At 49.9% G+C, this 17,585-nt stretch overlaps 2 protein-coding genes across 2 annotated transcripts; both read left to right on the top strand.

The window, feature by feature from the left end:
* Positions 1–6,980: 6,980 nt before the first annotated feature.
* HOO65_010491 (putative oxidoreductase OrdL) lies at positions 6,981–8,517 on the top strand (the record flags this gene model as incomplete). Its single annotated transcript, XM_071005770.1, has 2 exons — positions 6,981–7,308; positions 7,373–8,517. The coding sequence occupies 2 exons, from the start codon at positions 6,981–6,983 to the stop codon at positions 8,515–8,517; spliced, it is 1,473 nt and encodes a 490-aa protein (XP_070862313.1).
* Positions 8,518–15,700: 7,183 nt separating this feature from the next.
* On the top strand, positions 15,701–17,034 carry HOO65_010490 (Secondary metabolism regulator laeA; the record flags this gene model as incomplete). Its single annotated transcript, XM_071005861.1, has 4 exons — positions 15,701–16,082; positions 16,155–16,184; positions 16,263–16,473; positions 16,578–17,034. The coding sequence occupies 4 exons, from the start codon at positions 15,701–15,703 to the stop codon at positions 17,032–17,034; spliced, it is 1,080 nt and encodes a 359-aa protein (XP_070862312.1).
* Positions 17,035–17,585: the final 551 nt, after the last annotated feature.

Below are 17,585 nucleotides of genomic sequence, written 5' to 3'. Positions count from 1 at the left end.
GCTTTTCAACCAGCTAACTTGATCCAAGGCACGCCTGCTTCCCAGGTAAGCTTCCCCCATCAGCCTACTGTCTTTAGTCCAATACACAGTACGATGCAAACACCCATCGTTAGCTGCATGTACACACCGGAATAGAGCTTCCGTCGTAGCCCTGTCAACTACAAGACCCGTGTCGAAAGGTCGCTAACAAAGCAGGCGTTCTGTCGATGTAATCTTTTGCGCATGGGTCAACAATAGGAAATGCTGAATGCTGAATTCATGGACGGCCGCGAAACGGACTAGTCGAGTGAGGCTTCTGGTTAGGGCATCTTCCAAACTACTACCATAGATGCTCGTTGTCAGCAGAACCCCGGCTCTCGTTTGTCTTGCACTTGTTATTCTAAGCCGATAAGTCATCTGGTCTCCAAACCGTCACAGCGCCAGCGTGCAATGTCATCCAACACGCGGCCTTTGGTGCATGTACAAGGAGCAGAAACCAGACATGGGGCCCCTCTAGCCCACCCAGTTTATATCTTGTCCCGGCCAGAGTGAAAGGGCAGGCATTGTGGCTGCCAGAGGTGGATTGATATTCCACGAACAAGCGTGTATGGCGTACTTTCAAGCCAGGATGAGACAACGCCCTTTGCTGGGCTATTGAAGTAAAAGATGGACAATGCAGGAAGAAAAGCACCGCCTGGGCATGCAAAGAAGCGGTGTTGATTGAGCTAGCACTTATCCTGCAGCGCCAAAGCGGCACGGAAACTAAAGCTATAGCGCAGTCAGAAACAGTTAAGCGGTGGAGTAGTCGAGTGTTGAGACCAAGCAGAAGACGAGCGCTAAATTGGGCTCTGGCACAGTTACATTTGGTCAAAGTCCGTGAGTTGGGGAGTTAGTGAGCTGATGTGGGCTTATTGGTAGGGTTAGGGTTCTACAGGGCAGGACTATGGACCTTTGTCTATATTGTTGAGTTTCCCCTGGAAAACTAGGTGTCATACTTGCCATAGCAAGTGACAGCTCTTGTTATTGGTGATTGCACTTGTACCACTTCAGTAAATCATCGCCTCTTGGTGCAAGAACTGTGGCTGCTTGCTGCTTTGGTGCTCGCACTGTGAAAATAGGGCTTTGCTCTTCTTCCCTTGATTGTCCATGTGCAATATTACACACCTTTCTGTCTCCCTTGACTCTATGTACCAGGGAACAAAAAAAACGAAAAAACTCGAGTGACTGGGCTTGAAAGAAATATGATCTCGGCTGGCCTGGCTGTTGTTTTGAGGCCATCCCTGGCCCTGTTGAAGCCCAGGTCCTGACAGGCGGACAACAAATTATTGGGCTGGCTAGTAGGGTGTATCAGTCACCCACCCACCCTTGAAACTCTTGTGCTCCCTTTTATCATCCATTACAAACGCCTGACACTAGTTGATCTTTTTGTCCCGTCTCCTTCCTTCACTGCCTGCCTACCTACCTACCTTGCTGCGCTAAATGGCACTCTTCTCTCTTCTTATCGTACGAGTGTCTGCAGGCCTGTAGTGCTGGCGTTGTTGTATTGTGCTGTTGTGTTGGCTATGAGCTTGTATAACGAGGGGGGGAATAATGGGATAGCACACAGAAGCTTGGGATGAAAGGAGTTAGAATGTACGGTGTATGGATTCTTGTCATACGAAATGCCTTGCTATTAATCATTGTTTATTGAGGAGACTTGTTCTGTCTTGCGATGTGATGGTGTAACCATCTGCCTTTTTTTTTTTTCTTTTTTTACAACTGTGGTGCCTGTCTGTATACGGTCCTGGCCTATGAGGTATAGTCTACGCACTGAGATATCCTAACTTGATGCAGGTACTTTTCATGGATCATCTACTTCTCGTACAGTTGTCGTTCGCCTTGAACGTCAAATACGTTAGGATTTGGTTGGGACTGTTATAGCTTAGTGCAAGATCAACCTAAAAAGGTGGAAAAAAAGAGCATGACTGACATGGCCAACTAAATCCTCAAACTTACCAGTCCGTTGGTAGTTATCAATGTCCCTCTCTAGTTGCTTTGTCTGATTAGTTGGTCAAACGCTCTATCTTCGAGGGGGCGTTGAGGCAGAATAGCCACAACATCTACAAAAGCTTGTGCTACAGCCCCGAGACTTGAATTTACTTTGACTTGCACACTTGGGCTTTCCTGGGCACTGACACTGACAGAGTGGAACCAAGCAGGCTGGATATACTATACCGCCTGTTGTCCACCTGGTCGGCCGATAGGGGCTTCAAATCCGCTACAAGCATACTTCATCTCCCAATTTCTCGCAGTTCATCAAACAAAGGTATCGTGAGTTGGGCGCTATTTGCTTGGCCACATGAAGGCCACTCCCACTGTTGTTCGTGAGCAACACATCTCAACGCCTAGTATCGTGCCTAATAGCTAGGCCGTCACCTGTCGTTGACTCGCTGATAAGACAGCTGCCACTTTGCCATCAGCACCCACGTAAGTCGCTGCTATCGTGGGACAAATGCGCTTTTGGCACCTGTTCTTTTTTTGAGGCTTACCTTGGACGCCTGCTCCAGACGGAGTAAAGATGTGCCAAGCCTTACATTCGTCTAGACAGGATAGTCTGTCTAGTACGGCGACAGCTCACTGGCTGACGATACGTTGCATACAAACGAGGCCTACTGTCGTTGGTTGCAAGCAAGTCTCTGCTGGGTAGAAGTGATAGGCAGCAGCTCATCGGAGGAATATCTGCACCGGGCGGCTCTCGTCGTGGTGTCTCGACATAGGATTAGCTGGGTGTATGAATACTGTGCATGCATGGATAGCCGTGTTGGTTTCTTTTGCTCATGGAGGTGCTCTAGACTGTCGTTTTAGTGGTTGTCATCATGAACCTCAGCACAATGTTACCCATTGCAAGTCCAATGAAGCCCCACCCTTATCCTATACCATATCTAGTAGTATTATAATATGCATGACGTCATGGGACACAGACAGTAGCGTGTGTCTAAGTTTTCGTGTGCCCCTCCACGCCCTAGATAGCTCTGAGAGAATGGCAAGGGTGAGTAGGCCCAACAGGGAAAACTTTTCTTTCCCTGCCAGTCATGGGAGCATTGAACTGATTTTTTCCGTTGGAGACACTGGCTGCTGGCAATGGAAAGCTAGCAAGAACAAAGCTTTTATTTGGGTATGGGGACATGGCGAGGCGAAGCTCATCCCTTTGCCGAGAAGACACACGCTTGCCATGTTCACCTAGTTTTTAGGCTGGGTGTTATTAGGGCTCTGGCTCTACAGATACTAAGGCCCTGCTGCTATCGCCAGCTTCAAGATATCGGCCTAAAGCGTGGGGGGAGGGAGGGCCGGATAGTCTCACCACCACTGCACTTGGGTTTTTTTATTTTTTTTTCTGAACAGGATCTAATCCAGAAATCGGCCGTCAATGATTGAACCTGCAATTCTACGAAATAGATACAGAGCTGCGAGGGAAAGAGTTAGGGGGATGGGCATCAAGCAGGATTAGAAACGAGTGACCACGGGTGAGCCTGTTGTTTGGGCTGAGCCCAGAGATATATTTTAGCGTAGGATCTGAGGAGGGTCTAAGGAACAAGGACAATGGACAGGTGGAAATGGGACAAAGGAAGAAGTGTATAAGACTCTAATAGGACTTGGGGAGGATGGAAAGAGCATATGGCTTGCTGGACCATGGCGCCTCACTGTGATGGACAGCGCTGGCGGACGAAGGCAGCGTTACGGGTGGAAAGCGGAGCGCGCCGTCTTGATCTTTGAAAGGGTCTCCGATATCCAGAAAGAGGAATCAACACATATACGAGGAAGGACTGTTGCCGCCTGTATGTTGTTGCAAGGATGACTGGAAAATATTTTCTTGGATTCCATTGGCGGCGGTTTGACTGGCGAAGATGCAAAATTTTCCTGGCAGAATAAAAGTTCAGCCAATCAAGCGAGAGACGACCACTCCAACTCTAAATATATTCGGCCCAAGAGCAAGCGGCAAAGATGCAACTCTTTTTCTTACAGCCCTCCAGTGTATTCATTGGCTTGGTACAGTCTGCCCCTCATCGAGTGGCCTCTATGCGGAGGACGGCTGATTTTGGGGGAGGCCGAGAAAAGCTGTTTTGTCTGCACCTTTGTGTTTTTGGTGTGGCTTGGTAAGAAAGCCGCATGGCTCGCCATATGCATGTATTAAACTCCAGCCAAACCGAAGCCTAAGAAGACTATCACGAAGTCCAAGGTACTAACTAACCAAGGTATTTGCCTATAAGTGGAGAAGATAATGCTATTATTTGATTGGTACGAATCTTGCAAAGCAGTAAAGGCGGTGAAGACAGTAATTTGGGTATTTTTGCTATTTTTGCTATTTTTGCCTACAAACAAGGCAATTACCAAACCCATGTAGCTTTGACCGCCTGTATAGGGCTCTCGGATCTGAAAGAAGCTGTATGGAACATGGTTGAGCTGTATGTGGCTACTCCGGACCTCGAACAATGCCGACTGGTTGTGAGCAAGAGGAGATGGACCTCGCGGTGCTATGCTTCCTTTCGCTTTTTCTCTTCGCATGGGGGTGTGTTGCAATCGCTGTTCTTGCTTCGTTCTCATCTCGTACGGTATGAAAACGACAAGTTGCCATGTACTATGCTATGCCTATGCATGTATGTAGGTGTTGCCCGAAAAGAACGATCCTGATACACACCAGAAGGATCAAACAGGGTCGTTATCAAGCTCTTGAGCAAAAAAAGGAAACAAAAAAAAAAAAAGGGTAACTTGAAGCTGGGAATTCTCACCGCCGGTTCTCGGGGTTGCTGTCCTTCTAGCCTCCCTCCCGCCAGGAAACCAAGAAGAAGCTTCTTGAATGACATCGCCGTGCTCTCTTGTCTGAAGGTGTGTATTGCTTTCTACGCACGGTAAAACTCCCCATGCTAAAACGCAACTCTGGTACACCTCGCATGTCTTTTCCATCTGTATATGCCTATGGCTGAACTTGGCAGGGCGCAGTAGGCGCTGCAGCTGCTGCAATGAAGAGGATTTTTCACCATACATCAAACCAAGGCCATGTACTGTATGTTAAAAGCGCGCCTTAAGAAACCCCCCCCCCCCCCCCCCCGCCGCTGGCCGGTATCTAGCTCGTACATGGATTGATCAAAATCCAAAATCCAACAGGAAGCAAAAAATAAACACAAGGCCGTGCCCAGCACCCACTGCCCATATTGACAACATGTATGTATCTTTGATGTGTAGCGCCCAGCACATAGAATGGATGAGTTGGCACTGTCACAGCAAGAAGCAACTTGCGGTCTGGAGCCCTGTCATCTAGAGCCTACCGGGCGGGCTCCTTAGACCCATTGCTATGGCTGAGGATGACCAAGGGGTGGGGTGGGGTGGGCAGAGAGGATCAAAAACTCGGAATCCCAATCGTAGGTAGGCGTGTGCGTTACTCATGCATGTCCACGATGCATTTGCTGGTACAAGGGCTGATCTGACGGAACCATTTCAGTCCTATTGTGCTTTGGACCCACAGGCCGCTGCAGAATGGGCGAGGGTAGATGTATGTATGTGTGTATGTGCATGCGTGTGTGTGTGTGTGCGTATGCGTATGCGTATGCGTGTGGATGTGGGATAGACTGCAGCAGCACCAACACCAATGCAACAATATTATTAGGGCTTGTGTGAGCGACTGGCCGTGGACAGCTAATGTGGAATCAGGGCTTGATTCTAGGGCTATATCCCACAATATTGGTCTGCATGTCGAAATGTGCGTTCGGGTGCATAGAGGCAAAATCAAACTCTTTTCCCTGCTCCGTCTCCAAGGGCCAAAGCTTCGGATCCGGTCTCGGAAGATGCAGTATAATGGCAAGACTTTGTAGGTTAGAGGATAGCCGTGCAGAGAACCTCGGCATCTTCTAAGGCAGATGGTCTAGTTGCCTTGTCTATGATGTGCTTGCTTTGGCTCACGGGACATGTGTGTGTGTGCGTGCGTGTGTCAATATGGGGCGACTGGTAGCGAAGGCCAAAGGTCGAGAACCTTACTACATAGCTCTAGAAACACCTGCGGGCTTGGGGTATCAAGCTTCCCCATTGTGTGAGTTGTTCTTCTCTGGGGATCTAGAAGCAAGAATGGCCGTCACATGACCAGTTTCCTCGTGCAAACACGCACAAACAAGTCTAGGCTGGTTGGTGCTTGGGAAGACTTGCTTTAGTCATGTGGTCCGCACAAGAGCACAAGGCGAGACAGATTCTCACCGCTCGAATGACGTCCTAGCTAGGCTTGGGTCTTATGTAACTCCTTGGGACAAAGCCTAGTTGACGTTTTCTGCGCGTGCGTCGCCGCACCCGCCCTGAGGTTAATCCCATGGTGTCCAGAAACCTCTGATACCTGGGGGACCTCAGCTCCCGCGAATACCCCATTGGTATCACAACTACACAAAGAAACAGTACACTATATACACAATATAGCCAACGGTTAATCAGGTGGCGGCAGTTTCACTAGACAAGCCCGGTAAGAGTATGGTGTAACCTAGGCGAACAAGCAGCAGCTAGGAAAGGAACTATTATAGCTATAGCACTCGTGTCACATAGCACCGCACAATAATCGGAGGCCGGTGCTGTCATGGTTGCAACTTGTCGTGCCGTAGTAGGTATGTCTAGCCCGAAGGTCCACATCTAGCTGCTCACCAGATTGGGTCGCTACCAAACCGTGCTGACGTGGCCTCAAAATGAAATGAAGAAGAAAACTCTCCTATCTCAAGTGTGATGTAACCGGATAAAGGCGAACTGTGGGTTCATACGCAGAGGCGGTACCAGTACAAGAGCCAGCAGTGCTAGTTGCTGCGTGTAGTTGTGTACATGTACTTGTGTTGATGTAATCGCAGCCCGATATTCTGTTTTAGCTTCTCCACACTGCAGCATTTTCCACCCTCATGTGGCTTGTTTGCTGCGACTGACATATCGATGCTCTTCACTCAACCGTTAAACACTCCACGACGCCACTACACAGCAGCTTCTCGTGCACATACGCCAGCATGTATTTTCACTTTCCGTTTCCTGTCCCCGCCACGTCCAGCGACTCTCGCCCTAATGCCACAAGCACGTGGGCAGAGTCGGTTAGGCAGAAGGCTGCTGCCCCAGTCTCATTGCCAGCCGAATGCCCGCTGCCGTCGTACTGGATTCGTGAGGCGTGCGATGTTTACAGTGGCGGGGCGCTTCCAGATGCCGCAGATATTGTAATTGTTGGTAGTGGCATTAGCGGCGCGATGGTGGCCTGGAATCTCTTGCAAGAAACCACAGAGCCGATTTCGATTCTCATGCTGGAAGCTCGTGACGTTTGCTCTGGCGCAACCGGCCGAAATGGTACAACTACGTTCTGCTAAGTAATGCGCATTCTTAGTCTAGGCTTATATTGACCGTGGGATAGGTGGCCATACAAAGGGGGACGTGTACTTTGGCTACTCGGGCCCTGGCGAAGACGACGAGAGGCTCAAAATCATCCGCCTCCAGGAAGCCAACATCAAGGGTCTCCACAAGATTGCAAACGAACTAGGAATCGAATGTGGCCAAGAGAAGTGTGATACTATTGATGTCTTCTACAGCCAGACGACCTGGGACAGCTGCAAAGCCTCCATCACCCGGCTTGAAGAAGACGCCCAGGGCTCTATTGGAACAAAGCACTCGGTCTATGATGCAGCAGATTTTCCCACCCATCACCAGTGCTTCACGTCAAGTAAGGGGCTCCAGGCCAAGGGCATTGCTGAGTATCCTGCGGGGAGAATCTCAGGGTACAAACTGGTCAGAGGCATCTTGGACAAGTGCGTTGAGAAAGGCATGCGGATTACCACCCGATGTCCTGTCACCAAGCTCGATAATAGCCAAGGCGATGGATGGAGCGTCACGACGCCTCGGGGAGTTGTGAGCTGTAAGAAGGTTGTCCTAGCTACTAATGGATACACTGCTGGGCTCAGCTCCGTCTTCCACAAGGCGGTGATTCCTGTTCGCGGCGATGTTGTTGCTGTGCGGGCAACCCCTGAGGTTGAGAATGCCATGACCAACAACAGCATGAGTTTCATTTACTCGGAGAACGACTTTGAGTACATGACTATACAGCCCAAGACAGAGAGTGCACCCTACAAGGCTCTTGTTCTGGGCGGCGGTCTATCTTACGGGCCCTCGGGTGTGTCACCGAATTTTGGCAACACGGATGATTCTACAGTCAATGAAAACACACAGGAGTACCTGAAGAGTCTCCTGCCACGCATATTTGGGGAGAACTGGGGCACTGATGATGCTGAACAACGCGTGGAAATCGGCTGGTCGGGCATCATGGGGTTCACTCTTGACGGGGCGCCATTAGTGGGCGAAGTGCCTGGTCAGCCGGGTCTCTGGGCCTCGGTGGCTTTCCAGGGAAACGGCATGACTATGGCTATGAAATGTGCAGAGGCACTTTGTAAGATGATGGTGGGCAAGAGAGACGAGCTGGAGTGGTTCCCGCAGTCGTTTTGCCTAGCTGAGGAGCGGCTGAAGACGGATACTTTCTGGAACGAGTTTGGCCAGAGACAAGAGTAACACCAAGGCAATACTTGCTGTTTTTTTAGGATTTTTTATACTCTTTTTGTTTCCCTCTTTTTCTGGACATGTCTTTGAATGGATAAGCAAGACGGCTGTTGCGATACCAATGGGTGTTGTTTCCGATGTGCTGTGCTGGAGTTCCATGCTCCTCCCCTGTTCGGGTTGAATGACAAATATTCAGGTTTTACTTGCATGTGTTAGATTAATGCGTCGTCACGGGTTTGGCCCAGCAAGTAGCCACTAAGCCAGCCAGCCAGCCAGCCAGCCAGCCAAGCCAAGCCAAGCCAAGCCAAGCCCGGCCAATCAGCCAGTAAGTTAAGATCAGCCAAGGCCAAAGATATACTAACTTCAACTTCAGATGAAGAAGCTGATTTGAGCCCGGGGCCCAGGGTGCGCGAGCCGTGCCAGCCAGCCAGTCGGAAAGGAAAAATAAAAAAGGAAAAAGGAAAAAGGAGAACAAAAAAGAAAAGAAGTCAGAAAAGGCAAATGACGAGACACTCACTATTGGGAAGAGCAAGGACACACGACATTTCCGACGTTGTGGTTCTTCCCCCTCTCGCGTAGCGACGTAGCCCAGCGTTTGGGTCTTTTAGTCGGAGTTATGACTTAATTTGGGCAATATCGGTATAAGAGAGGACCAAAGACTCGGGATTTGGATGGGGGGAGGGTGGGAGGTAGTTGGGAGTGGGAATAAAAGGGAGAGGGTGAAGTGGGTGGGTTTAGATGGGTGAATACACAGATACACACACACACGCGCACACACGCACACATACACATCTATATGAAATGGAGGGCCCGCTCGTGCCCTCGCGAGGCTGGGGAGCTTTGTTAATTAACAAAATTAGAGCCTGGGCACGAGGAAGACAGAAGAGGCGAATGGAGAATGAAGGGTGTCGTTGTCGTGATGACCAGGCAGCCAAGCCTGAGGAACAGACAAGAAACGTCGGGAACTTATAGCCAAGTCCTTGGGATTTTAACGAGAAGATACCGAACAGGCAAGGTAAAGTTGATCAGCATAAAGAAGTTCTAGATAGGGGGGGGGGAGAGACAAGGAGAAAGGGAGAGAAGGGGAGAGAGGAAACGAATGGAAATAGGACATGGTCCCTGAAATTTGGAGTAACCCTATATGGATGCGATAACCCTAGATGTAGACTAGAAGCTGAGGCTCAAGAGAGAGAAGCGTTTAGATTGCGGTAAAGTGGGTATGGGACAAGAACTAAAGGTGGGAGAAGAAAAAAGAGGAGGCATGTATATCTAGGGTTAATAAGGGTTACGGCGAGAAGCAGAGCAAGAAGGGCGGCAACCAGCACAAGACGAAGAGCACAGCACGGGACATGCAAAAACTGGAAAAAAAAAAAAAGTTTTCGTCAGAAAGGACGGGCGAGCAGAGGAGCAGAGGAGCAGAAAGAGGGGGATGAGAGAAATGAAAAGTGGATGAAAGAGCGTGAGTGGGAGGCCGAGACCTGGGCCCAGTGGAGTTGGCTGAGAAGATGACAGAGCCAAAGGCAAGGCGTCAGCATACTTTGTGCCGCTACCCGGCTCTTGGCTTTTGCAAGTAAACAAGCACGTTGCGTTGCGAGCAAAAGGTCCCGACAGTTTGGGTGTTGAGTGGCTTGACAAAGGGCACGCTAGCTAGGTTGAACAAGGGCCAGGTCAGCTCAAGCAATTTGAGATTGAGCGAGGAGGAGAGCTGGAAGAGCTGGCCAGGCTGACCCTGTCAAGCCGCCGTTTACTTGTTTTACTTGCGACAAGACGGTAGAGCGAGAGACATGGGAGACAGAGATGGGGATAGATGGAGATGGACGGGACGGCGAGAGATGCAGAAGCACGCACACATGCACACATGCACACACATGCATACACGCACACACGCACATCTAAACACACAACCGGCTCTGGACTTTTTGCCCTTGGCTCTTTCTTGCTCTCCAGAGCCAGAGTCGCATCCGGGGAAAAGAGGGAAGAGAGGTGGACAGAGTCAAAGCAAAGCCAAAGTTGCATTTGCGGGTGGCAGGCTAGGCCGTTGGGGGTCGGATCAGGCAGCCCAGCAGCAGCAGGCATCTTTTTTTCTTTCTTTCCTTTCTTTTACAAGGGAGAGAGAGAGATAGAGCAGTCTAGCTGGTGGCCCTTCCCTTCCCTCTCTTTCTTTTCCTTTGCAAAAGAAAGGCAAGAAACGGGGGAGGCTAGGACGACAGGCATGTGGAATCATCATGCATGGCATATTGCACAGGACTGCATGTGCAGCTTGATCAGAACTTGAGGAGAGGGGAAAGACCACGGAGGCCATGGAAGCCCGAGAGATCAGAGACAGAACCGCGAGAGAAGAGACTTTCCAACTGCACGTGTCGAGACAAAGAGGAGACAATCCACATCAACCCATCATATTATCTCCACCATGGTCTTATCATTCCCCATACCACCCACGAATCCAGCTGTAACGTTCTCCTCGCCCGGCCATTTGAATTTCTAATTTTCTCTGATATTCCCACGTCCCAGTTCTACGGGGGGTTCTGTCCATGTGCCGGCCAGAGGGATGTGGAGGAGACAGGAGGAGAAAGCACGGGGAACACTCTGACTTGAGGCTTTAAGTTGCGATTGCTTTTTTTTTTGCTTTTGTTTTTATCATTGTTATTTTTCGGCTAGACGAGAATGACGAGCTAATTGGAGATACGTAACCACAATGCTGGAAAGGGGAGAAAAGCAGAATAAGAAAATACCGACGAAGCTGCTGCTTGCATGGTTGTGATTGCTGACACACCACCGACCGGCCAACAAAACAAAGCCCCAAGCCCCAAAAGTCCTTCTAGGACTTCCACAGAAGCCCAAGCCCAAGCCCAAGCCCCTGCTACCATTGTTTCCCTTGTCTTCCCTGCTCTTATTCCCTCTGAGGAAAAAATAGGTTCCTCTCCCTCGGGACCACGACCCAGCCAACCAGCGCTCGGCTCTGCTCTGCCTGCTCTCTGTCCTTGCTTGATTGATTCCCTTTGTTGTTTTGTTTCGTCCTGTACCCAGGAAATGCTGTGCCGACCCGACGCTCTGTTCCTGTGTTGCTTGAGAGAAAGACGGAAGAGAGACAGGCTGGGAAGGGGGCAATCTTGCTGCTATACGCATGCGGACAAACATGCTGTAGCCTGGCTAGCTCAGTCTGCAATGCTCGCATGTGCTAAGAAAGGGACAGAGGCGCGCTGAGGGTTGGAAGCTGTCGTCCCTGGTTTCTGCAGCGCTGGTGGTGGTGGCCGTTCAGAGATTTCAGGATGTGAATACTAGGGTTCGCTGGCTAGGGTTAGTGCTATATAGCGTTTGATAAGTGTCAAGCTAACCAACTCCTCTTGAGGTTGACAGCTTCTATTGCTTGTTTAATTTAATTTATTTTATTCTATTTTTTTTTTACCTTTTTTTTTTTACCTTTTTTTTTTTTTTTACTCTCCTTTCACTCTGCACTCTTTCGCTCTTCCACCTTCTGCTTCTTCATTCTCATCTTTCCTCCTTTTGCTTCATCTCTCTCTTCTCAACGGCTCGCTTTCGCACTGCCTGTCTTTGCCTGGCTGGCTCTCTGTCGCCCCCTTTATTCTCGGGCGAGACCATGCATGTGTTATGCATGCATGCAACGCATTAACAAGAACCTTTTTTGCTCTCTTCTCGTCTTTGATTGAGCTCCCCTGCTAAGTGTTGGCATCCCTGCTGTTCTATGGCTCTCCGTGCTTTGATTTGATTGTATGCATGCAAAGAAACTGAAAAGAAAAAGCCAGCCACGGTTACGCTGGACTTGGTATCAGGGAAGAAAGAGTGCGACTAGAACCGCCTAAAATGGAAAACTTACTGGAAGCTGTTCGTCTTCACTTTCACTTTGAGCTAGGCGCAGAGAGAGACGGAAGCCAAGCGAGATAAAAGAAAAAAAAGGTCAGCTCGACAAAGCCCAAGCCCGGTTTGCATCCAGGCTGGCTGGCTGGCTGCCTTGGCTGGCCGTCCTAATCTCCAATTGTGTGAGATGAGTTGATTTCTTTTTGCTTTAATTTATCTCTCTGTCTCTTCTTCTTTTCTTCCTCAACTTCCCCTGGTCATCTTCCTGCTCTCTTCTGTAACATTGGCATAATATTGCCGTGGATCTGGACTTGTCTCGATATAGACAAGGCTTGTTTGAATTGAACATTGCTGGGCCCAGTCTCCTGGGTCTCTTTGATCTTTTTTTTTAAACAACAAAAAGGGAGCGGGAGAGAAAAAGAATTGCTGCCACAGAGACCGGCCGTACTTTTGCCATGTAACTTGGGGCTTGGGTAGGAGATGCCAAAGCTGGGCCTGCTTGCCGCTGTGCTTGTGCTGGATACGAATCTTCAACATTAAGTACAAGCGCTTGCTTATATTAGCACATGCACACACTATAGCTCATGTTCGAGAGCCTCAAGCATGCTCGCTCGTCTCTGTCTCGTTGCTTACGGACAAAGGGGGAAAGAATCCAAATAGAGAAACACTGTAAAACACACACTAAACCTAACACATCTCGTCTGTCAATATCGACCAACTTGTCCACTCGCCGTTGCAAGCTCCCACTACTACCGTTTCTCCAACTCTCTCTTGTCTTCTCGTCCGGCACCCTTGCTAACAGCTTATACATACATTTGTTTCTGCCTGGCGTTGTTGGTTCGGTTCCCGCGGCAAGCTTACCTCTCGGACAGGCTGGTCGCCGTCCCCATCTGCTAGCTACCTTGTTCTCCTCTCTTCGTTTATCTCTCTCCCTCTCTCTCTCGCTCGCTCTCTCTCTCTCCCTCTCCCATTCCACCCCCAGCACAGACTTCTACCAAGTCACCCTCTGTCTCCCCTTAGAAAAAAGAAACGGCCAAAAGGCACAGACCCGAGGAAAACTAAACACAACACCATCCTTTGAAGAATAACGCAAACAAGCCCTTGGCATTAGGACCCGTCTCTTCTGATTTTTAGGCTTGCTTTGCTTCCATCACTCCTCTGCTTCCCTTGCTGCTTTCTAACCTCGAGCGTAATAACAACACAAAAGAAAAGACGGAAAACCCCCCCCCCCCCTCCCTATTGCCCTTGTGAATCAAAGCACAGCAACCCAAGGCTTCAGTCGCCAGTCCAGTCCTCCTCTTCCTTCCTCCACTCCCTCAGCTCTAGAGCTCTGCGTCATAGCTGCAGCATCAAGTAGCAACCGGCCGGAATCTAGCATAAGCTGCGTACCCAGTCTCTGGTCCTCGTCTCATCCTGTCTCTCCAAGTGTGTCTGTGTCTCTCCCCTCCTCTTCTAGCCCGTTCTCTTCTTCTTCCTTTACTTTATCCTGTCCCCCTCCATAGAGACACCGTGCTGCAGACAAGTCATTGCCAGTCACTCACTTGGTGTTGTTCGGTTGCTGCTACCCACTACCCCCCCCCGGGTCTGGACTGCCTCTTCCCTCCATCCCTAGGCCTCTAGCTGCCCATTGCACATCTTCTTCTTCTGGTCCCTCTTTTTTTCCTTTTATTGTTTGGCAAGTCGCTTGGATGGCTGGCCCTTTGAGACTTTTACTTTGTCGTTGTTCATCCTGCTCTAAATCCTCTTCTGCTGTCTTGTCTTGCCCTGCCCGACATCTCCCCCCCCTTCTAACAGGGTCCTTGATATAGTCACGCCCTCTCCTCTCCGCTCCACACACACACACGCACACATCCCCTCTTCTTCCTCCTTTCCTCTTGATTACTGACCCGGCCTGTGATCCATTCTCTTCCACTCACCGCGTTTCCCACTGCAAATTTCTCCCAAGTAGCTGTGTTGTCGATTTGCCTACCTGATCCATATCCTCTTTTCCTTTTTTTTCCTCAAAATACCACACCCTCTCTCTCTCTCTCGCTACTCCCCCCTCCTTGGTCTCTGCCACCTCTCTGCCTAGCCTGACTTGGCCTTGGCTTTTCCTCCATCCATCTGGGCGGTCCATCGTGCAGCAGGTCATTGCAACTTGACAACCCTCGAGGTTTAGAAACCCACACTTCCAGCTCCTTGAGGCATAGTGACAAGCCCAAAAACAGATCGCAGAGCTTAGAACTGAAAACCTTTGGCTGGACGTGCTGGCCAGCTAAAGACACAGCAGGAGTTAAAATAGAGGCTGGCCGATCAAACATAGTGATAATCACAGTCAAAAGCAAAGCGTGCTGGAGTGACAGGGGCCAGGTCGCCGGTCTCTTGACGATAGCAAGCCAGCAAGCAAGCTGGTCGAACGGGTGATATTACCCTCTGCTATTGCTGCTGGAACCACAACTGCAGCCACAGGTTACAACCCTCCTTGACCATCCACTGGCCTGGCTGCCATCGATTGGGCTGCTACTGCTACTGCTACTGCTACTGTTGCTGTCACACTCATACACCCACTTACCAACACGCAGCCTCAATCTATTGCAGTTGAGCTACTTATCAGCAGAACATTCTGCTGGCCTTCGTATACACAAACTGCTGCTAAACAGGTGTCTCTCGCTGCTTGCGTTTTACCTTTAGGCTTTTGTCCTGGCTTTTCCATTATTTGATTACTGTTACTTGACGTAAAAAGCCCACTGAAAAAAAAAAAAAAAAAAAGGGCGTAGGCATTGACATAGATAAACAAGGCAACAGAGCGCAAGCTTCAAAGCTCTGGAGAGGGGGCTTTATTCAAATTAAGCCCATAGACCAAGGCCACAGGGCCCTCCTCTGTCTATTGCTCTCTCTGTCTGGCGATTCCTCTCGCCGGTTATTTGTACGCCAGCAGCGCCCTTGGCATTCGCTTATAGCACTGCTTATAGCACAGCACGTCTTATAGTAGGCGTCAACAAGCTACAAGTTACAGTCTACAGTCTACAGGCTATAGACTGCAGACTACAAGCTACAAACTACAAGCCAGTCTAGTTCGTCTCTTCTTGTCTTGCACCCTCCCACTCCTCAACTTGACAGGCACACACCCACATATATTATCTCTTCTTCTTCTTATTATTCTTATTCCTGTCCATATCCTCCTCCTCCTCCTCCTTCTTCTCCCCCTTCTTGTCTCTCCTCTTGCCTCTTCTCTTCCTCACTTCACTTCTTCTCTTTCTCCTTCTCCCCTTTCCATCCAAGTATATATGTACATCTCTCTCTTTCCCTTGGCCTTCTACTATAGCTCCTCGCCGCCACCAAACATCGTGAAGCTTGCTCCCACTTCCTCAGCATTTGTGTCTCTTGTCTCGCGCCCGTCATGTCAGAATCCCCGCCTCACAAAGCCATGCGGCGATCCCGCACCCACCAGAGCCCACAGGATAGTCTTCAGCGGGATGGCTATAGTAACAGTAGCAACAGGAACAACAACGACGACGAAGACCAGCAAATGGACAACATCGCTGCCACAATGGATCTGGCCGAGACCATCAGCCTGACTGAGAGTATACGAGGACATGTCGAAGAGGCTGGCCTACGCTACCATGCTTACCATGCCGGAAAGTACCCGTTCCCCAATGATGTCGTTGAGCAGGACCGCGATGACTTGATCCATCATGTGCTGGAAACAATTTGCGGCTCTGTCTATTTTGCCCCCGTTGAAAACATGCTCCGTGCCGATGGCGGGAGAGCTTTGGACATTGGTATGTCTTGTGTGTGTTGTATTTTGCTCTAAACTCTCTGTTTGTGTCTATTCACTAACCAAATGCCTCCAGGGACTGGCACTGGTGCGTGGTGCCTGGCTAGTAAGTATCTTGCATCCGCTGAGCATGCTATTTCCCCTCCCTCCTCTCTTTCCTGAAACTAACTAGCCCGCTGCCCAGTGGCCGACTTGTTCCCCCAGGCCACCTTTGTAGGCTCCGATCTTTCCCCCATCCAGCCTGAGACCGTCCCTCCCAATGTGCAATTTGTCATTGACGATTTTGAGCACGAGGACGGCTGGGCCGATGATCCGGAAACCTACGACTATATCCACGCTCGTCGCGTGCTGATTACTGTGTATGATGTGGCCACACTGATGAAGCATGCCTTTGAGTACGTAGCCTCCTCCTCCTATTGCTCTTCTCCCCGCTCTTCTCTTTCCCGTATTTTCCCTCCTTGTAACTAACTTTGCCCCTCTTCCGCCTGGGCTCAAACAGCCATCTCAAGCCTGGCGGCTGGATCGAGCTCCAAGAATTCACCAACGCCATCGAATGCGACGACTCCAGCTACACCGAAGAAACAACCTATCGTGTGCGCGATTTCATGCAACTTCTCGGCCAGGGTCTTGCTGCTATTGGCACTGACATACACGCCAGCAACAACATTGAACAGCATCTGACCGCCGCTGGCTTCACCAATATCACTCGCCAGCAGTTCAAAGTGCCCGTAGGCCGCTGGCCCGAAGATGAAGTGCAATCGTCCTGTGGCGAAATGCACCGCGAGTCCATGCATGATGGACTTGTTGGACTGGCCCGCAAACCGCTCAGGGCCCTTAATTGGACAAACCTCCAGACCGAGATGCTGTTGGTCGAGGTCCGCCAGCACCTGAACGATAGTAGCTTCCATGTGTACATGGTGTTCAACGTCATCTGTGCCCAAAAGCCGTACGCGTGATGACGTGCTAGTTAATTCCTAGCAAATAAACCGCGGAGATTTCTCACATCGACAACTTGATGTACGAGAAAGCCATCAAGCAAAACAACTTAAACATGGCGACAAGGAAAGAGAGAGAATAGACCTGGGTTCCGGGCTTTTGCGGGGGGGGGGGGGGGGGCTTGGGTGGCATCTTGGACTTTGCATATAAACATAGAAGTAGACATGGACTTGGCTGGACTTAGACACTGGCATGCGTCGTCGGATACGCGGGCTGACAAGGGCTATTGGCAATAGAGCATTAGTCGGATAGCGGGAGCTGGCTTGGCTGATAGGCGTGCTAGTGGCAGTGTCAGCGGTTCTTTTTGGGGTGGTTTTTTTTCGGTTCTTTTCTTTCTTTTTTAGGGTCTGCTCTGCTTTTCTTTCTTTCGTAGGCAAGGCGGTTTCTGTTGCTTAGTTGGTTCTATTTGTTTCTGGCTTGACATTTCGTCAAGGAGACAGCTTATCAACACCCTGTTTCTATTATTAATACGGCTGTCAATCAATACATCTTATAAGATCCTCTTCGCCCG

This window comes from Ceratocystis lukuohia (assembly GCF_044167205.1).
Source record: "Ceratocystis lukuohia strain C4212 chromosome Unknown Supercontig1_pilon, whole genome shotgun sequence".
Classification (NCBI taxonomy): domain Eukaryota; kingdom Fungi; phylum Ascomycota; class Sordariomycetes; order Microascales; family Ceratocystidaceae; genus Ceratocystis; species Ceratocystis lukuohia.
Note: the sequence above shows the minus strand (reverse complement) of the source record. Positions and strands in the feature narration are given on the sequence as shown.